At 48.3% G+C, this 20,552-nt stretch overlaps 3 protein-coding genes across 5 annotated transcripts; 1 reads left to right on the top strand and 2 right to left on the bottom strand.

Annotated features, from left to right (window-relative positions):
* Window positions 1–850: 850 nt before the first annotated feature.
* Window positions 851–8,445, bottom strand: TyrRII (Tyramine receptor II). 2 transcript variants are annotated; one of them, XM_033376396.1, is made up of 6 exons: window positions 8,263–8,445; window positions 5,479–6,135; window positions 5,277–5,379; window positions 4,501–4,626; window positions 2,953–3,130; window positions 851–2,835 (listed from the first exon to the last, which is right to left on the bottom strand). In XM_033376396.1, the coding sequence occupies exons 2-6, from the start codon at window positions 6,017–6,019 to the stop codon at window positions 1,882–1,884; spliced, it is 1,902 nt and encodes a 633-aa protein (XP_033232287.1). In that variant the 5' UTR covers window positions 6,020–6,135; window positions 8,263–8,445; the 3' UTR covers window positions 851–1,881. The 2 variants fall into 2 exon arrangements, with proteins under 2 accessions (XP_033232287.1, XP_033232288.1); XM_033376397.1 differs by lacking the exon at window positions 8,263–8,445 and adding an exon at window positions 7,012–7,357.
* A 1,920-nt stretch (window positions 8,446–10,365) lies between these two features.
* Lgr1 (Leucine-rich repeat-containing G protein-coupled receptor 1) lies at window positions 10,366–17,664 on the bottom strand. Of its 2 annotated transcripts, none has more exons than XM_002137898.4 (17): window positions 17,518–17,664; window positions 14,936–15,411; window positions 14,539–14,693; window positions 14,399–14,473; window positions 14,229–14,306; window positions 13,263–13,337; window positions 13,123–13,188; window positions 12,976–13,044; window positions 12,844–12,918; window positions 12,662–12,779; window positions 12,220–12,602; window positions 12,005–12,157; window positions 11,799–11,944; window positions 11,481–11,709; window positions 11,227–11,422; window positions 10,967–11,163; window positions 10,366–10,896 (listed from the first exon to the last, which is right to left on the bottom strand). In XM_002137898.4, exons 2-17 carry the CDS (start codon window positions 15,251–15,253, stop codon window positions 10,713–10,715), a joined length of 2,517 nt encoding a protein of 838 aa, XP_002137934.3. In that variant the 5' UTR covers window positions 15,254–15,411; window positions 17,518–17,664; the 3' UTR covers window positions 10,366–10,712. The 2 variants fall into 2 exon arrangements, with proteins under 2 accessions (XP_002137934.3, XP_015038147.2); XM_015182661.2 differs by having other exon boundaries at window positions 10,366–10,891.
* A 687-nt stretch (window positions 17,665–18,351) lies between these two features.
* Window positions 18,352–18,956, top strand: Atg8b (Autophagy-related 8b). The gene has a single exon (XM_002136717.3). It carries the CDS (start codon window positions 18,460–18,462, stop codon window positions 18,808–18,810), a length of 351 nt encoding a protein of 116 aa, XP_002136753.1. The 5' UTR covers window positions 18,352–18,459; the 3' UTR covers window positions 18,811–18,956.
* Window positions 18,957–20,552: the final 1,596 nt, after the last annotated feature.

Genomic DNA, 20,552 nt, shown 5'->3' with positions numbered 1-20,552 from the left:
GTCGGCACCTGGCTAAAAATAGGAGGGACCAGGGACCAGGGACCCACAGCCCGGGCTCCCATTTAATTTAACACATTATGCGATATCAAGCGCCCTCGAAAAACCCCCCCAAATTACAGTGCAGTGTGGGGGGTGTGCGAGGGTATTTTATAGGATTCTCAGAGGCCGCTGACTTGTCGCTGACATGGGGCATTAGGGGACCGGACCGCTTCTGGTGCGGAGGCACCTGTTCCTGTTTCCGCCGAGCTCGACTCGAAAGTGAAATGTGAAATGTGACAGCGAAATGTGTTGCAATTCATTAGAGGCAAAGAGTCCCCGTGCTCCACCTGCCACCACCTGCCACACATATGCATGCCATTCAGCATGTGAATCGCATGTGTGTTCCCTGCGCGTGTGTGTGTGGTGTGGCAGCTCCTCCTCCCCTTACTCGTGGGCTCGTAATTATGATGACCGCATCTTTTTTTCACGCCTTATTTCCAGCTAAATTAATGTATCGCCACGCAGCCCGCCAGCTGGCGGCCCGGAGACGGAGTCAAAGCCCGGAGAGCCGTAATCCCAGACGTGGCCGGCTGATTCAGCGTTTCTTTCGCTTCCGTTCTCGTTGCGGTAAACAACTTAGTGGCGGCCACTGGGTTACCACTTCCAATCATAAATCACACACAAGAAACAAAAAAAGAAGAAGCCAAGGCTGCGAGGAAAATTGCAGTGCTCCTCCGCCTCCTCCACCCCCACTGATACAGGGCTTTTCCTCGAGTCGTACTCAACTTTTATGGCAAGAAGTTGGAGGCAGGACCGGACTGGATCTGGTCCTTCCACGAAAACATCTGCTATAATCTTCTTTCGACTTTCCTTTGAGTTGAACTTAAGTTTTATTGCAAGAACTTCCTGTCCTACAGAGATCCATTCCAAGTGAACATTTATAAATATAACAAGTTGAATATAATATATAGTAGTATAGCATACACATATAGTACATAGTACAAATATACAAAGTGTCTGTCTAGTGACTTCAGTGGCCTAAAAAACGTGCTTCCTAATTCTAGAGTGGGGACAAAGGCTTTTCTTTTCTTTTATTCTTTTATTCTTTTGTTTTTTTTTGTTTTTTTGTTTGTGTTTTATGTGTGTCCACTTCAAAATCTTTTCCAGCACAATTGCAGCTTGAAGTCCCGTTTCAGTTTCACTTTCAGTGCTCCTCCGGACAATTGCTCAAACATTAAATGGGTTGGCCAGACCCGGACCCGGACCCGGACTCTGTCAGTGCCTGCAGGGCCGTGGGACGGACCCACAAAGGATACGCCAGATATGTCGTTGGCAGCTACTGGACCGGACCCATACCATCATCTCATCTGCCAGACATCCAGACAGTCAACAGTTGCTGTCAGGCAACAAAGACCCAGCAAATACTATAATTTGTCTTTTGTTTCGGTTTTGGTTTCGCTTTTGGTTTCGGTTTTGGTTTGTTTTCCACCACACACTGCACATACATATATTTATGATATATTATAAAATCTTAAATAGGATTAATTCGTCTCTGCTCGAAGATGGCACTCATAACTCAACCAAGACCAAAGAAGAGCCTTGAATGCGGATACACTATAAATACTGCCTTTAATTAGATATTCTATGATGGGGGAGCCAACAAGTAAGTATCTTCCGGACGACTAGAGAAACCATCTACATAGTGCAACATTGGGATAAAGCCTAGTGCACACTAAAAGCTACATGGACAAGATACATCTCTTAGGACTCTGGCGCTTGGCTTGAGGATGGGAACCCACCTTAGCTGAGCCTTGCTTGGATTGTCTAAAGGATGTTTTCTAAGATTATGGCACAACTATCAAGATACTGGGATGGGATGCGAATGGGAATGGGAATGGGAGCTTAGCCGCGGAACATGGCTAGATGGTTGGGAGGACGCTTTTGCTTGCAGATGGGTCGGCAGGTGAGGCGCCAGAAGGCAGTGCGAAAGTCGGGATTGTAGAAGGCGTAGATGAAGGGGTTTATGGCGCAATTGACCCAGCCCACCCAGGTGAAGCCGAACATGAGGTCCTCGAGCACCGCCGGCCGGGGAAGGAAGGGTATCAGCAGGTAGTAGACGAAGAACGGCAGCCAGCAAGCAATTAGGCCGCCCATCACAATCGTCAGGGTCTTGGCGGTCTTTGTGCTATCACGTTTCGTGGTCGAAACTCGCATCGGCATCCTGTGGGGGTTGTGCTGGCCGTGATTATGGCTGTGATGATGATGATGGGCCTGGACGGGCACCTGTACCGGCACCTGTCCCTGCTGGTAATGGTGCTGCATGTCGAAGACTCTCTTCTGCAGGACCGCCTGAGAGCCGCCCCTGGAGTCTCCGTCCAACGGCTGCGGCTTGGAGTCGTCTGGCGACTCGGCGGCCATATTGGATCCCTGCATGCCCCCCAGGCAGGTGTCCGAGAAGGAGGCCTGGCTGCCCGTGTAGTGCAGCCCCGAGGGCACCGAGGGCGTAGAATGCATGCAGGGGCCGCCGTACTTGCAGCTAATTGCCGAGCAGTGGATGAGTGAGGAGAGGCGGGAGACCTCCACCAGTTCGTAGAACGTGGGCTGGTGCTTGAAGGTCAGCGTTTTGTCCGGCACTTGTCCGGTCTTCTCCTGGCACTTTGGGCACTTGAGTGACTGTTTGCCCGCGCTGGCAGTGGAGCCTGTGCCTGTGCCTGCGCCTGTCTGGTCGTGCAACGAGTTGAACCTCCAGCGGGACTTCCGGTGCGGCAGCCACTTGGTGGGCGTGCAGTGATAGTGCTCCGACTCGGAGATGAAGTTGTCGCCATCCACGTCACAGTCCGCCGTGCGCTCCGAGTTCTGTTTGAGTGTGCGGGAGAGAGGGGAGAGTGGGGAGAGTGTGACAGGCGGTTAGAGATGGTCTGATGATAAATTTCATGACACATTGCAGGAGAGACGGAGAGAGAGACAGCTTACCGCATCGCGCACAATGCGCTGTCGGCGCGAGGTGAGCACATAACCAATCTTGACGTAGACGTACAGCATCACCGTCAGGGGGATGAAGAACGATCCCATGGCCGAGAAGACCACGTAGCCCTTGTTCTGGTTGTAGCGACAGTCCACATACTCCTCCTGGTGCCTGCCCGCCTCGTACCTGCGAATGGAAAATTGAATTCCAGCTTGAGTTGGATGTGTGGTCTGTAGTCGGTCGTGAATGTGGATGCGAATGGAGATGGAGATGGAGACGAGGACTGGGGACTGGGCTTCTGGCGTTCTGGGGATCTGGGGACTTGGGCCCTGACAACCGAGTGAGTTAAGCAGAGCGAAATTTGAATTTAAGTCCAAAGCCAGTCGTGGCTCAGATTCCCTTCTGGAACCCCTTTTATTTATGCACGAACGTCTCTCCTCGTGCTGGTCATTGAGCCCACACAAATCTGAACTGACTTTTAAATTCCGAATTCCCAGGAAAGCAAAGCTAACCAAATGAACAGCTGGGATGAAAGCAGAGCCCTGATGAGGGAAACCCTGTTAAATTAGATCCACCTAAAGGGAGCCCAGCGCGGAGGGCAGTATGTGGGATGAGCAAATCTATTACTACCCATATCCTATACAACAAACAGCTACATATGTACTTGGTGGCTCCTAATATTATTCTCGGTGTATTTCGGTCTGTTTTCTGTGCAGAATTCACTACGAGATTGTTCCCAGTGTCTTCCGTTGCCTTCTTTACGATCTACCGTTTGCCCGTCCCATTTCGGTGCATGATTGTTCCTGTTCACTGCCTCTCCCATTGCTGTGCTTGATTGTTCCTGTCCACTGGCTGCCTCTTTGCTGTTCAGGTGTTCGTGAGAGAGCGCTTAGGGAGAGAGAGAGACGACTCGCTCAACGACGACTCGCTCAGAGACGATCAATCGGAACGGGAACAGCTCTCTCTCTCCTTCGGTTTCATTAAATTCTGACTACAACTGTTTCTCGAAGTGATGCTGCGGTGGCAGCTGTGCGGATTGCTGATTATACATAATTGCACTTTTGCCCAGTTAAAATTGAAGAGTTTTTCTAATGTGCCGCAGCTGTGGCTTAGCCGGTGGCTTTAATGTGAAACTGCACTGGAACAAGGAAAGGAAACCAAGGGACAGGGGTATGTACAAATGTATGTATGTGTTTTGGTTATTTTGGGGCGCCTCAGAGTATGCACCATACGAGTGCCTGTGCAGGGCCTGTAAAAGTTGAGGCAACTACGGCGCGACACACAAAGTCATTAACAACTCATTAAAACTTCAATGTGTAATGGGTGCAAGAAGAGCAGAAAAAACAACAACAGCTGAAGCAATTACGTAATGTTTTAGGCGCAGCTGGAAATTCGTTTGTATATAAATAAGCGCATGTATTTTGGGGCCTTTGTTGGCCGTTATCTATCCATACCATTAGCCAGCGGAGGCATCAGATCAGCGGAGGAAGAAGGCCGTAAAAAGAGCATTGGGTGGCACTGGGGGGCATAGGGGAGCATTGGGGAGCATTACTTACCAGCCCAAATACGGCGGACATGTGATTGACAGGGCCGTTATCCACACGACCAGTATCATGAGCAGGGCCAGGCGCTTGGAGCGACGCTTCTTCGAGTACGTCAAGGGTTGTGTGACGGCCAGATACCTGAAAGAGAGCGCCCAGCCCAGTCCGGCCCACCCGGCACGGCAAGGCAATAAACGCACGGCAAATGGAGGAAATTGAGAAAAAGTACAATAAACAAAAAACAAAAGCCAAACAGACATATTGTTGTTCATAAAGCCACAGCACACCACAGCCCAGGCCAAGCCAGGCCAGGACCAGGTCGCTCAGGAATCGTGAGGCATCGCCATCCAAGTAGAGCAGAGCGGAGAGCGGAAAGCGGAGAACAGAGAGAGAAAGCAGCACACAAAACTTGGAAATGCCATTAAAATGTAATTGAAACTTCCAACAAAAGCAACGGACTACGGATGGACTACGGATTGTCGACTGTGGACTGTGGACTAAGGACAGCCCCACCCAATCCTTGCTGCTCATCCATTGTGGTGTCGGAGGACATTCAAAGGGTATGCTGCTGGCTGGCGTGGCAATGGCAATGGCAACAGTCAAGGGGCAATAAAAACGTCAACAAATAAATTATTTTGCACTGTTTTTGCACCTTGTCTCCTATCCCTAGCCCACAGAGATAGCTTTGGGCCATGGCATTGGCTTTGGCTTTGGCTTCGGATATGGACTATGAGTCATCAACGACAAATTAAGAAATTAGCTCTACGAACAGCCCCCTGAGCACCACTCACCTGTCCAGGCTGATTGCGCACAGGCTAAGGATGGAGCCGGTGCAGAGGAGAATGTCCAGGGAGATCCATATGTCGCACAGTATCCATCCGAAGCGCCAAGTGCCTGCGGAGTAAATATTGTACATTTATTGAAGTGGAATCTTTTCCAGCAAGGGATTTGCTTCGCTGTCAAAGGGAATCAAAGGGATCATCTGCCACCCACCTGTTATGTAGAGGATGACCGATGGAGGCATCACACAGGTGCCCACCAGCCAGTCCGTTATGGCCAGGTTCATCACGAAGCAGTTGGTGACGGTGCGCAGCCGTCGGGTGGTCATCACGGCGAGTATGACCAGAGTGTTGCCCACGACCGTGACGAGGATGAGCACCAGGAACAGGGCGACGGCCAGGGACTTGGGCCAGGCCATGCTCACCAAATAGGAGTTCACCGAAGGCACTCCCAGCACTCCGGCCGCCGTTGCCGTAGGCCTGAGCGTGGATATGGATGTGGCTCCTGATCCCAATCCTCCCAATCCTGCTGCTGCTGTCGTGGCACTGGTTGTCGTCTGAATGAGCACCAAGGCATTACTCGTACTGACACTGGAGTCCTCCGTGGTGGCGACTGACAGGGCCGAGGAGAGCAGTCCGGAATAGAGCAGCAGGGTCTGCTGATGATGATGATGATGAGGCTGAGGCTGATGCGGGTCGGCAGTTGCACTTGGCAAGTCGCTGCCGCTACTGCTACTATTCAGTGGCATGGTCATGGTTCCACCTGCTCCCTGCTCTGTGCTTCCTGCTCCCTGCTGACACTGTCGTCTATCGCTCCTTTGTGGTGTGCTCCAAGGTGTAGTTGTACGTATTGGACATCTACAAATTGATTCTGCGTGGGAAAAGGGTTCACTTAATCAACTGGCAACACAAACTGGGCTGGGTCCGACTCGGTGGCGTCGTTAGAAAAATGCCAGACGAGTGAGAGAACGCACCAGAATTGCATTCAAACAGTACACTGAGGGAAAAAGCTCGTACAGCAAGTAAAAGTTCATGAATTCAATAGGGAATCGGCTGATGATTGATGATTGATGGTAGAGTACCCACCATCCCGCATCTTGCTTGAAGATTCTCTGGGAATCTTGGGGACTCTCTGATCACTTTATAGTCTGTTCTTTTCGCTCTGTCAATTTGGAACACTTCTGCTGTGTTTCTCAGTGTGTGGCCGGCGACGGCTGCCTTACACAATTTCCAATTACGGCCGCACTGCATACGGCCACATAAATTGCAATAAGTAAGCGTAATTGGCCTTGGACAGCACACGAAACAAAGTAATTAGCGTCCCATAAATTATGCAGCGGAACATGCACGGCCCGAAAATAATATTTAAATGATCCCCCAATTAATATTCCCATTACAGTTCAATACGGATTCGGATTCGGATTGCGATTGGGATTGTGAATGTGAATGCGGGCCGAAAATCTGTTTCTGTTTCTATTCTTCTGTTTATTCAAAGAGCGTTTGGCAATCAATAAATAAATCAAAACACATGGAGCCATATTCCATAGCCAGAGGAATTTCCTACGAATTGGTTGTTTTATTGCCAGCCCGAGAGCAACCTTCGATCGGATGACACTATAGCTGCAATGCACATACAGATGTATGATGGATCCGAGGTTCTTCCACGCCCCGTAGATAAACACAAACTGGTTGCACTGCACCGGTCTCAAGCTGTCTCTCAGATACAATTCTCTCAACTATCTCTCACCTCTAGTCGCAGGCAGACATGTGTCGTACCGTATCGTATGGTTAAGTAATTAATCTCTGGCCCCACGGTTGGGCACAATGGGTTTGTTCAACCCGAAAACGCACACATCCAAACTGCACTTTGTTTCTATCGATATCGATGGCTATATGTCACGGATCTGAACGGAATCGGGGGACCTGGGGTTATGGCTCCCGAAATGGCTCTTAGGCACACGCACAGCTGCCGCTGGCACGCGTTGATTACAAACTGACAGTTGGCTGTCGGCCCGCCGGCAGTCGGCGCGTCCAACCTGAGATGTTGCTCCCTCTGCTGAGCGGACTAGTCAACGTAGCGTATGCGCAATATTTCTATACCCTTGCAAAAGGCATAGCAAAGTTCGAGGGAAGCTTGCAACGCCCTGAAGGAGGGACTATAGGCCATCTATCTGTCCCCTGCTTATGCTTAAACGTATCTCAATCTGCCATAAAGCATCCGCATCCGCTAGGGTATTCCCAGCTTCGGCTTTGCCATTTCTTTTAGTTTTTTTTATTGTTGTCGATTAAAGTACACAAATAGCAACAAAACCATCAACACAGGGCGGCATTGAACAAAATTCCTGAGTTATACTTTTTTGATAATTTTTTCTATTTTTTTTATTGTTTTTGTGATGCTGCTGTTTTCTTTAGGCGCGTACATTTCCAGGTCTTTGTTTGGAAAATATTTGGAAAAATCTGATATAAAATGATTAAGAGAGTGGGTGGCGGAGAGCGAAAGACACGGCAAAGATATTGGATAGAACACACGGTTCGGTATGGCTACGGGTACGGGTGCGGGGGAGATGAGTAAATCTGAGTAATCAAAGTGCCAGTAGACCCGTGGATTAAGTGCGAACATAAACGAAATTACTAGACACACGGGCTCATTCTATGATTCATCATCAAAATTCGGCATCAAGCAGGGTTTTGCCCCATTAAGAGCAAAGGTGAAAGGTACACAGAAGTTCCTGAAGCACGTCCCGAGGGGCGACTCTCATTAAATGCAATCCATTCCCCAATTAATTGGCTTATTTATTTGATTAAACACACACACAGACTTGTTGCACAAAACACCCACACACACACACACACACAGATACACACAATCTGATTAGCTGTTGGCCGCGAATGATAGCAGGACAAGTTAATTGATAAATTTATCAGTTGATTATGGCCAGATGTTGTTTCGGCTGGCAATATTGTAAGAGCATCGTTCAATGTTCCATCGAGAACTAACCAGTAAATCAGTTCTGCTGGCACATGGCCTGCTTTCTTTGGAAATTCCTTTCAAATTTCCAATTTCAAAGCCACTACTCGCCCACACACACACGCACACACACAGCAGTCGGCGGAGAGGGGTCTTTTCCGGTTATATTTCTTTTTTGCGGCCAAACGCCAGGACGTCCCGTGAGCGACTGAGCGAGCTGCTTGTCGGCCAAATAACGCATTTGGCTAATTTGCCAGCCCCTTGCCACCGCTCCACCCCTCCGTTCGCCGTCTGCTGTCTGCCTTTCGTGTGCGTTCCGTGCTTTGGGTCATAGCACGGGTTCCGTTCCCCGGTATGCTGTGTACACAGTCGAGGGATCACTGTACGCCTGGAGAAGCCGTGTTAATTTCGTTTCTCTTTCTTTATCACTCTTTGCAAATGTATTAATTATGAATTTACTTTGTGTTTGTCGGGGGTTTTAAAAGATGCGACACTCGATGGAGTTAAGGGTCCCGCCCAGAAGAGGCAGGGCAGAGGGGGGGACGGGATTGGACCAGCATCGAAAATAGGCTTGCATATATGCAGATGGGAATAAATGGGTTTACACTGTAATTGATAACGTGTGAGTGCGTGGGAGTGCATGGGGATTTGCGTTGACATTTATTTGATAGGGTGTCGGTGTCGGTGTCCAGCCCCCTCCGCAGAGGGGCCGGGGAGGGGCGCGCCGCGACGCGAAAATCGATCGTGCCCATTCCGTCGGCTGTCACTCACATTAAGTACATTAAAAATCCATAGGGATTTCAACACCCACATGTATAGACCAACGACAATTCCGACTCCGACGAAAGTTCCTTCCATATGCAATTGTGGCACACACACACAGCCACACACATCGGGCATATCCGCCATCCAATCCGCCTCCAAAGTGACATAGTTTGTGTGCCCAACAAACACTCCTCGCCCCCTCCCTGGGCTGGGACATACTTACTCGCCGACAATGCTAATAAATTTTCGTTTTATTAGCATTTGGCTTTTAATTACCGAACTAAACTTAAACGCCGCACTAGCACAAATATGCGTACGCGTATGCCCCTGTGCATGTGTGTGTGTGCTGCGTATAGATATTTATACAACACGCTTGATTTCGCTTGATTGATCCGCCAGGAAGAGGAGACCCAACCCGGGTAAGGACTGGCTGCATAGGCGGGAAGGAGAGTCGTAAACAAAAACACAGTATTTTCCTTGGAAAATTGCCGCACAACAATTGTGTAATTGCATGGGAGGGGAATACCATCAAATCCCATCTACATTCAACTGAAGTTAAGGAACATCGTACTGAGATGATATAAAATATCCTATGTAAACGTAATGACTTGTGCAATGGCACTATCTAAAAGTATTCGGTGGTCTTCTGCAGGTAATCCGTGAGTTATACATAGATGGTGCAGGTTCAAGGACTTCTGCTACACCATTTGAAGGAGCTCAGTCTCACATCGATTTCCCACTCCTCCAGCTAAAGAAAAATAACGATGAGAATGAGAGTTCTGAAAGGGATCTCCTTGTTTTCACTCACCTCGTGGAAGGCATAGATATCCTGGTAATAGCGCTATGGCCTCGTGGTCTCCAATTTCTACTCGTCTCTTTGTAGGCGTACTCTGGATAGAGAAACGTATGAGTCTTCTGAAACCAGTGCGCAAATTTAGGTAAAAATTCGAAGAGCATCGCAGCACGTTGCATTTTTCCGTTACTTGTTTGGTTGATGACGTCACAGAACCACAGGGATGCCAACATCTCGTCAAAGAAGCTCCGGACATAGCTCGAAGCCGACCAAAAACGAGCGGGAACGTTGTGAGCCGATGCCTTTGCCCTTGATCTAGGGCCAACAAGTCAAAATTCCGTTGGTACATTTTCCTCGTCTGAAGTGAGACATTTATTCGTAGGTGTGGCAACGCTGCGTTGCGCTTAAACCAACCGCCAGAGTGCGCTGTTTACTTATTCAGCCTATCGATATCAACCCTGACGATACAATTTCAAACGGCAAGCGGTAAAACTTTTCTTGATAATCAAACGCTGGCCAGGGGTAATGCAGTGGAAATGCTGGCTCGTTTTCCAATATTTAATGAGAACATCATATTGAACGTCACATTTGAACGATATATTTGAATATGCACAACAACAATCGTATACAGCATAGCATATTCCATGGTAATCCATTGAAAACTTTAGAAATACTTTACGCTTTAGGCATCAGATAACTTTAAAAGGAACCTTAATCTTAGAAACCTTTAGTCTTAGAGGGTACAATATTTGCAATAGGTAATGGGAGGATGCAACAATACTGGCACAGCTAACAAAAAACTTAACGTAACGTAACAGAACTACAATTAGTGTAGAGAGAGCTAAAAGATTACAGATACAATGTATACATATATCACAAACAGGTAGAAGAACAGGTGTATTCAGAATACATAAGCTTCAGTTTAAACGTAGTCCTCGCTGCTCTTCAGCATACTCTGTGTCTCCACGCCCAGGAGCGTCGGCTGCTGCATCTTGCAGTTGAGTGATCCGTGCCGCTGGATGGATCCGTGGATGGTGAAGCGCGAGGTGGCCTGGATGGAGGTGCTGTGCTTGTACTTTAAAGCGCTCTGACGGCAGAAACCTAATCTGCAATGGGAAGGGGCATTCCCGATGAAAGATAGAGATACAGATACAGCAGGGAGCTGCCTTTACTCACTTCGACAGCAGGGTGAACAGGTCCTGGCGATACTGCGACGTTAGTATGGCATACAGATAGGGATCCGCGCACGAGTTCAATGGATAGAAGAATACTAGTAATATCTTGGATTTGGTAACGTTGATCAGCGGATAGCCCCCCAGGGCGGTGAGGCCAAAGAAGGCAATGGGCGACCAGCAGGCAAAGTTGGTAAAGACCTAAAACAAGATCAAGTGGGTGGTATTATGGCGGTATAAGGTATGGTCCCGCGATTCACTCACCAGCAGTGCCATTTTCTTGGCCACACTCATCTCTCCCGGATTCTTCTGGCGGGCGTGACGCGTCTCGCGGCCCAGCGATAGATAGATCTGAGCATAGCACACGGCTATGATGGAGAAGGCGACACCGTTGCACCCGAGTATGGCAATAAGGTAGGCAGTGTCGTATCCGTCGCGGTTTTCCATCGGCAAGCAAATGCTGCAAAACGCCAAAGGATTCAGTTTACGCAGGGCTAAGGGAGCCAGCCTGCTCTCACCTGGTCGACGAATAATTGCTGATGCCAAACAATGGCAGCGAGGACATTAGCACTGAGTAAATCCAGCCGGCCAGCATGATTATCGCCGCCGGGCGCAACTTGATGCGATGGTTCAGGTGCATGGCCTGTGTAATCGCCAGCCATCGCTCGATTGTAATCACGGTCAGCGTGAACACCGACAAATGACTGGCGAAAACCGTGAGGAATCCGGCTACTTTGCAGCCCACCCCTGGGCATAGAGTAGAGAGAGAGAGAGCGGAATCCAAAATCAGAATAAGAGAACAGAGCCGAAGGCAAACCCCATCCCAACCAACCAACCGTATTGCCAGTCGTAGGCATAGTTGAAGAACTCTCCCATGGAATGGGCATCGATGCAGGCCACCAGCAGCAGGTAGAGCCCCAGGCAGAGGTCGGCAAAGGCCAAATGGCACATGAGAAATCGCGGCACCGACGCCGACTCGGGTCTGAAATGGCAATACGGGCTTGAGATTAGCAACAACTGCTGGAAATTGTGTAACTCTTACCGAATCGATAGTATTACTGTCAGCACCGCCACATTACCAACGACCGCCAGGGCGACCACTATCCAAACCGAGATTCTCAGCCACTGATAGCCCATCACGTCTTCGCAGGGGTTCAGGGCATTGGGCATGGGGTAGCACTCCACACTGGGTTTCCTGCGAACGTATACCCCATGTACGTTAAAGATGGGCCCCAAGATCAGTCGGGAATGTCTCACCTGAAGGTGAAATTTCCGCAGTACTCGGCAGACTGTTCGTCGTCCGGGTTGAGGGTGATCTGCTCGTGAAATTGGCCCAAGTTGATGGTCGTATCCGCCATGTAGTCGAACGAGGCATAGAGGCTGGGAGCCGTCTCCCCGGACAGGCTGTCGGTGTCAAAGGTGCCAAAATCCTCCGGCATCTCCTCCTGCCATCCCCTGCCCTCCCCGGAGGAGTCATTTGTGGTTCTCTCCGACTTGCGGGCCAAGCGCTCGATGTTGCACAGCTCCCGCCATTTCTCGATCTCTCGAATGCGTTGCGCGTGTCGCTCCGGGTCGTGCCGCGACGGGAACTGGAAGGCGCAGCAGTGGAACGAGTGGGTGAGGTACGCCCGCTGCAGGTTCTGTGGAGGGGCAACCGTGTAATGCTGGGGATCGATGGGGAGGGAGTCCTTCTGCTTACCCGAAAATTGTATATGGAGGGTATCGTCTTGAGAGTGTGCGTGTTCTGGATGTACAGGGCTTCGATGGTCTGCAGTCCAGCTGATGGCAGTCCCACAAGCGCAGTGCTAGAGAGATCACTGGGAAAATATCATATTATATTATCTATAGGTAGGTAGAGCCCTTCAAAAACCCTCTACGTACAGTTCTGTTATGTCTATGATGCCGTGGAATGCATTCGGATGCATTTCGCTGAGCTTTCGATTGTCCTTCAGAGAGCTACAAAAAACAAGACTCGAACCAAGCAAATGGCATATCTATTGTATCTCTACTTACAGTTTGGCTATCTTTGAGCCAAAGAAAGCCGAATCATCTACGTAGCTTATGTCATTGTTGGCCAAAATGCTAGAAAAAGATTCCCAAAGAGATTATTTCGTATATTTCGTGGCGGCTTATCGGGGGGGGGAGGGGCAGTATACGTACAATTGGGCAGTCTTTACTTTTATGGATTTAGTATCTATTCGAGTGATTTGATTGTTATCGAGATCTCTGCGAGGAAGAGAACAGCATTAGCGAAAGGCAGTTAATTACCCAACGTTGGGCTGCGGTTTGCGGCTACTCACATCATTTGCAAAATGTTATACGGCGGCAGGTGACTCAAGTCCGGAACGCTGGTTAGTCCGCTGTTAATGATGCGTCTGTTGACAGGGGGAGGGGAAGATGGAGGTAATGTTTGAAAAATGCTCTGTCACTCGCCCACGCTATGACATTTTCACGGGAAAACTTTAATCCCCCCACCCTTCGAACACAGAAACTTTCACCTTTCGCCTCTTGCCTCTCAGAGTGCTTGTTTATTGACATTGCATAGCGTCTGCATTGCCCACAGCACTCGGCAGCAGGAATTAGTTCTGATGGGGGGATATACAGCAGTGTCCAATGGAATAGTAGTGGCGCATCGCAGCACTTTCTAAACTCTCTCTAGCTTTCCAAATCGAAGTAGTGGCAGTTTTTTGGAAAGCCTGGTATGCAAGCCTTTGAAACCTGCTAGAAGGAGGGGCTACAGTTCCAGTCGATGGCAAAACGTCGGGTTTTTCGTATGCAAACCCAATTCGTAGCGCGCTTTTGTGAGCCAATTGAAGGTTTATTTTTCTAGAAGCACTACTATTTCATTGAACACAACTGTATGTGTGCGTACAGAGAGCTAGAGATAAGGGAGTTAACAAAGTTATGCACTTGAACAATTCCCCCCCTTGCTTTGGTGTTGTTATCTCCTCCTGCTCCCCCTCTGATTGTGATATTTGTTCGAGAATTTCGCCAACATTCCATAGCATGCACCATCAATGAAGGAGCAACAAGTTGAATAATTGTTTTGACTTCACAGCAGAGCATACCATAAATGCCATAAACACTCTCCGCTCCCCACTCTCCGCTCCCTGCTCCCTGCTCACCGCCTTCCCCCAGTGAACGGACAAAGATCTATATATAGTCGGTACACACATCGCTAGATAGTACATAGTCGAGTACATATATGTACACAATGTGTGGCACGGACGTGGGGGATTTTTGGATAAATTTCGGATGTGGCTTACATGATTTCAACAGTGCCCGAAATGCCAGCAAACACGTCCCTAGACAGGAAGGTCAGTTTGGGTGCATTCGAAATGTAGCTGTAAATAGAAGTGACAATATATATGGTATTTGTATAATAAGTGGGCCTCGGTTGATTGATGCCACAATTACAATTACAATCAGGCCGTACATTGTTCGCAGCAGAGTCAAGTTAGAGAAAGCGCCGTCCTGTATCAATTCCAGCTGCAGACAGTCGGTGAAGGCCCTGAAGGACACGCAATATATGTGTTTATGGTATATGTCCCTTCCTGGGCAGATAGAGATACTCACACATCGAGTAATGTGGGGGCATAAACCTTCAGTCCCGTGGAGCGGAGGCGTGGCAGGCCCGTCGAGGCGATAGTTAGCCGCTGAATGGGGAGCTTCAGGGTTTGGGGCACACGGGTGAGTTCCGCTCCTTCGCAGCGGCATTCCACCTCTTCGCTCTGTGGAAAAGGGTCAGTGGGAGTATGAGTGGGTGTGGGTGTGGGTGTGTGTTAAGTGCAGAAAATTAGTTGATTAATTCAATATTCGCAGGCACTTGACTACAACACAAGCTCGGATGAGGCGAAAGTTGTCCAGAGCTTAGAGCGGAGCGAAGTGCCTTCAGGAGCCTGTTTGTCCACGTTTATTGTGTAAACAAATATGGGGCGCACTCAAGTCTACATTGCGTAGATCAAACACTTACTTGATTAGATGCATTCCAGCAGCAACACTTCCAGGGCGAGGGCGAGGGCGAGGGCGAGGGCGCAGGAGTGGGTGCCAGTGTCGGTGGCAGGGTCGCGGGCATCAAAGATGGATTGGGATTGGGATAGATATCGAAACCGTTGTGGCTGTCGTGGCAGTTGCTCTCCCGCAGTGGCCCCCCCTCCACCACCTCCAGGGCGTATGCGTGATGCGGGCCACAGAGCAGGGCCAGCAGCAGGAGCAGCAGCAGGAAGAGAAATGCAATTGACGGGCACTTCATGTCTGAGGGCGCTGAGTGCTGACTCACAGTCCTGGGCATGTCTGCGGCGGAGTGTCTCTCCGTGGAGTAGTCAGAGATCCTAGGCACGCGATGGGTGCCGCATGGCTTCCTGTCGCTGTCTCAATCTGTCAGATACTCGCGTACTCTCCTCTCTAATTGGAATGATTCCGTTCAATGCTCATCTTGCGGTGAGAAGCCTGTAAGAAAAGAGTCAGTTCTGCGTCACAGAGTGCATAATAAAGCCATCAAGCAAATTGTGCGAAGAATAGGCGAATGATAAAGTTAAATAGCAGTCCAGTCCGATCCGATTCGCAGATCCGCGGATCCGCAGATATTTTGCCAACATGTGAATTGGTCTGTCACGTTGTGCGGCCCGGACGCGTGTTTGATTGATTTTCAAAGGCAGGGGCAGGGGCAGAGCTGCCAAATTTCTTAAGCAATCCATCGGGAGAGAGAAGGTACAGTGAAACCTCGAGAGGACACTGACTCTGAGACACTGAGAGACAGAGAGCGATGCAAAGCAAACACTGGAGAAGATCGCGTGGGGATTTAATTAATTAACATATGTTATCATCGAAATAAAACTCATATTTAACCTATTGCATTATTTTTAGACACAATATGTACAATCCGGCCTACGTCCCATATCACGTTTCGCTGTTTATCCGAGTTTACATATACTTATACCACATGCATTCATTCCGACTCTGGGCTCTCTGTTTGTGCTTTATTTTAGTTATTTCCAGCTAATTATTCGGTTTCAGCTTCGGTCTCCAGTGGGGCGCAATTACTGGCCAGCAAACAGAGATTGGCCCGGGAACACAATCCCGTACACTACTGATTCCCAGACCAACTATTTCTATAATTCTATACGCTTATCTGCGGCTCAAAGGCCTGCCGACAGGTGGTGTGTGTGCTTTGTGCCATGTTTCGACTTTTTAATTAACAAATATTTGTTCTCGCATGTGCTCCAGCTACAGCCACAGACACAGCCACAGCCACAGCTACTGTTCCAGCTTTAGCTTTTATTGTCTTATTTGGTGGGTAAAAAATGCACAATGCCAGCGGCCGAATAGGGTCCCAGTCGCCAAGCATGCAATCAATAAAGGGAATAATTAATAAATTAATTGACACCTTTAGGCGTGCCGGGGCAGGGCGGGGCGACCTTGCAGCGGAATGCGCGGAAATCTCCATGAACCATGTGCGATTCTCTGATTCGTAGACCCCCCCAGGGAGTATGTCATCTGGCCAAAACCCTTCCACGTGCTGCTGCTGGTCCGCTTCCAAGTTTAGATTTTGTGCCAATGACGCAATCAGTTTACAGATTGATAATAAAATTACTCGAGTATACAAAAGTTTGTTCAAGAGATGGCAAATGAGTTAAGTAAATTATTTACACAATATTTCATTTGATTGGCAGCTCTTGGCTCTGCTCTTGATTGTTTGCCCCAAAGTCAAAAGCGCGAATGAATAGTTAGCAGTTCGAATCTATCTCGTCTGAATGCGGCCAATCCTTGGACGATTTCTCCCTTGCAGCTCGCTGGACGCAATTTCCCTAACAGCATCCTTTAATGGGGCACGACTCATCAAAAGCTCAGCCAATTAGGTGGCAGCATGTTTTGTTGTCCCATAACATTTATGCATCAATGAGCATAGTTCCAGACCAGACCAGACTGGCCGGGGCGGGCCGGGCCGGGCCGGGCCGGTCGCTTTGTTTCCATGGCAGTGCCATTCTGGTGTCATTTTTGACGAATTATTGTTAATTACGGGCATTAATAAAATTATAAAACAAGTTAGTAACAATTTGTGGAGCGTTGAGAGCAATAGCGAGAGTGGAGCTCTCACCAGAACATTATTCTGAATCGAATTAAAATACCATTATTCGAGTGGCTCCAAACTTTTACTCGGAGGACAGCGTGTCCTGTAACTGAATCGCTGATTGCCAGCTCTCAGTGTTCATGAAAGTGGTATCATGGATAGATAATGGCTGCTAAAACATTACTTATGTATCTACCCAAGTACTCCCTCTCTCTCTCTCTCTCTCTCTAGGACATATATGTATCTGCTTTCGAAGAACACAAATCAATTTCCATTGTCATGTGCTCAACAATTTGTGAGTGCATTCAGCATCATTATTGGATGACAGATGCGATTACAGTCTTGAGTGCTGGATTTCGCACACCCATGAGAGATTACAGCCGATATACTATACTATATACACTGTATATATAGAGAGAGTGATTTTTTCAAAGCAAAAATACTGTTTGATTATTCTGTGGAGGGCTACGATGCGCTGCACTCACCTCACACTCTATTCTGTATTCTGTATTCCGGATTCTGTAATAAATTATTCCACTGAACTGACGCGCATTCGCACCATCACATGGGCGATTAGAGATATAGAATTATGGTATCGAAAGCACTTATTTTCAGTAAATCTGTGATTGTTTGGCAATGTTTAACACACACTTTCCGCGCAGTTATCGTTTATTTTCGCGTGTGTAAACAATTCACGGCACAAAGCATTCTTCGGATGCTAGGCAATTAAATTACTTTCAAATTAAACGGGTAGTCATGGAGATGCATGGATTTAAAAGACCGCCGCCGCCACATATCAATCGACTCGCTATCACTGGCAGAACGCGACTCGGCTGTGCGTGCACCTGTTGAAGCCCCGCGACACACCAGACAAATGGAGGCTCCAAACCGGAAGCTAGCACAGGCCAAGCACAGAAACGAGAGACCCGAACGAGAGATCCGAGCGCGAGATCCGAACAGTGGAGCAACGGCACAACCGACAGAACCGACCTGCTTCAGCAGCAATGGGGAAATGAGAGCAGAGGCCAGGGCAGAGGCCAGGGCAGAGGCCAGGGCAGAGCAGAGCCGTAGCGTAACGTAACGGAACGGAACCAAAAGGTGTTTCTGTTTTAGCTTCGGGTGCGTGTCCGTGTCCGTGTTCGTGTGCTTGTGCGTGTGGGTGGAAGTGTGTGTTTGTGTGGCTTTGAGTTGTGCGTGAAAGCTTTCGCTTTTATGGCCTCTTCCCACTTGATGCCTTGCGGTCACTGCCTCCTGTCCAAGGCTGAAGTAAATGTAGAAATAGCAACATAAGTAGGCCTTGAGATATATAGTTATCTACCTAAGGGAGAATCTAATCATTCAAGTCGTTCGTGAAACAATAGCCCAACCAAATCCCAAACTAAAATTTAAAACTCCCCCCTTGATTTCTTAACGCAACCAGTCGCAAAATGGACATGCACTTTCAGTACAAGAAGGATCACTCCTTCGAGAAGCGTCGCAACGAGGGCGACAAGATCCGTCGCCGCTATCCGGACCGTGTGCCCGTCATCGTGGAGAAGGCCCCCAAGACGCGCCACCCGGATCTCGACAAGAAGAAGTACCTGGTGCCCGCCGACCTGACCGTGGGACAGTTCTACTTTCTCATTCGCAAACGCATCAAGCTGAGCGCCGATTCGGCTCTCTTCTTCTTTGTGAACAACGTGATTCCGCCGACATCGGCCACCATGGGCTCCCTGTACCAGGAGCACCGCGACAAGGACTACTTCCTGTACATGTCCTACTCCGACGAGAATATCTAGACTCTAGAGACGTCTCCAACTGTTTGTCACTTTTTTTTTGGCAGTTTTTAAGTTCATCAATAAAGTAATCGTCCAGCAAGCGAGCATCGTCATCGTCTGCCCCGCCCGCTGTGCTGGCCGGAATAATAATTGAATTGAAAATGTAATTCCCCTTTGGTCTTTGCCCACTTTGTGGAGCTGTGAAAAAACCAACATATTAATTAAAACTGAAGCGAACAAAACAAATCTCATCTTCTAGTGAACTCGCGGCTTAATTATAACTCACAAATCGACAAATCGGCAGCCAGTCCCATTCAGATTGGGCAAATTAAATGGAGTCTCAGGCTCAGACTCAGTCTCAGGCCACCGCTTTATTTAGTTAAGATCACTAATTGGTGAAAATATGAGCCATAAAACCAGTTTAAATCGCGGCTAAAGTGTGCTCTGAAAGCAGGCGGTGCAATAAAAATTCATATTCAAAGTTAAATTCAGCCTGGATGGTGGTGCAGCAAAACAAAGTTGTTGATTCTACTCATTGACACCGCCTTGGGGATTAGCAAAGGAAACTTTTCAGCGCGAAGATATCTACGATAGTTGGGCGGGAGATTAAGAAGTCAATTATGCGTTAGAACAGATTCCATTCCATTCCCAGGAGTAGACCAGGCGTGAAAACATTCTCTCTACTTTATCTATATATAGATGCAGTTCTCCGAGTGAATCGTAACTTATTCACATGACTTTTGCAATACAGGCTACCAAATACCTAATATTTACATACATACCGACATAGGAGACGGGGCACCCTGTAAGGTGTATCTAAAGGGTGTATCTGTGGTAGGGGAGGGGGCGGTGTTAGGGTTAGGTAAGACCCCCTCCACACACACACAGAGAGAACCGATAGAGGCCGGCAAGTCGAGTGGAATCGATATAGACATTTAATAATATTCTGTTATACATTTTAATTTAGCCTGCGATTTGCATATCATGTTATTTACGAACGAACAGCCACTAATTGACTAGATCAATGCAAAGCGAATCCACACCTGAAGCACGGAATGGAATCTTCTCTGCGGCAAGAAAAGTGTAAAATATATTTGTAAATTTAATTAGGAAATTAGTGAGTGGCCAAAAATACATGACTATCTGAACAATCTGGGGCGGGGGCGGGGGCCCTGGTTTTATACTGATAAACGATTTGTCATTTTGTGGGTTACATTGAAGCCGAAAATCAACGACACAAAAACAATAACAGGGGATTTCTTTTCTTGTTGTCGAAGAAAGGGGACGGCAGCAGCAGCACTCCCCAGGGACAGGGCCAGACTTGAAAACAATTTGCGTATTATTAGCAATGGAAATCAGCTTTAATCGCTTTGGGCGGAGCATCCAACTGCGGTTTCTTTGTTTAAGCCGCAGTTACATAAAGCGGGAATGGGGATATTCGACCGATCATTCGGGTAGTAAAGACTTGCTATATAAATACGAAATTAACAATTAAGATATTAGCTTAATACCGCAGCCATTCATTTGATTGCTGCCAAAGAGGTTCGGTTCATAAGCGACACTACGCCACAGGCATCGATCGGAATCTCCTTCTCATTTCGAATCTCGCTTGCATCGGCAACCACCTCTGAAGGATCTCACTGGAGCCATGCTTGGCGAGAGACGTCCACAAAGTGCTTGCCGTCATCTTGCTTGCAGTGGGGATTGGGTACATTGTTTTGTGGTCTTTCTGTAGTTTTTGGTGGCCATTTTCGGCCTTGTAT

Source organism: Drosophila pseudoobscura, chromosome 2, assembly GCF_009870125.1.
Source record: "Drosophila pseudoobscura strain MV-25-SWS-2005 chromosome 2, UCI_Dpse_MV25, whole genome shotgun sequence".
Taxonomy (NCBI): domain Eukaryota; kingdom Metazoa; phylum Arthropoda; class Insecta; order Diptera; family Drosophilidae; genus Drosophila; species Drosophila pseudoobscura.
This window is presented reverse-complemented; position numbering and strand designations above follow the sequence as displayed.

What these genes read in the sequence shown, in the direction of transcription:
- TyrRII (XM_033376396.1), bottom strand. Translation starts at nt 6,019, where the DNA reads ATGACCATGCCACTGAATAGTAGCAGTAGCGGCAGCGACTTGCCAAGT. An exon ending in TGCGCAATCAGCCTGGACAG is followed by an intron (nt 4,627 to 5,276) that starts GTGAGTGGTGCT and finishes GCTCTCTTTCAG; the next exon opens with GTATCTGGCCGTCACACAAC. An exon ending in TGTCCGCCGTATTTGGGCTG is followed by an intron (nt 3,131 to 4,500) that starts GTAAGTAATGCT and finishes TTCCATTCGCAG; the next exon opens with GTACGAGGCGGGCAGGCACC.
- Lgr1 (XM_002137898.4), bottom strand. Translation starts at nt 15,253, where the DNA reads ATGCCCAGGACTGTGAGTCAGCACTCAGCGCCCTCAGACATGAAGTGC. An exon ending in TGCGGAAATTTCACCTTCAG is followed by an intron (nt 12,158 to 12,219) that starts GTGAGACATTCC and finishes ATACGTTCGCAG; the next exon opens with GAAACCCAGTGTGGAGTGCT. An exon ending in TGCCTACGACTGGCAATACG is followed by an intron (nt 11,710 to 11,798) that starts GTTGGTTGGTTG and finishes CTCTATGCCCAG; the next exon opens with GGGTGGGCTGCAAAGTAGCC.
- Atg8b (XM_002136717.3), top strand. Translation starts at nt 18,460, where the DNA reads ATGGACATGCACTTTCAGTACAAGAAGGATCACTCCTTCGAGAAGCGT.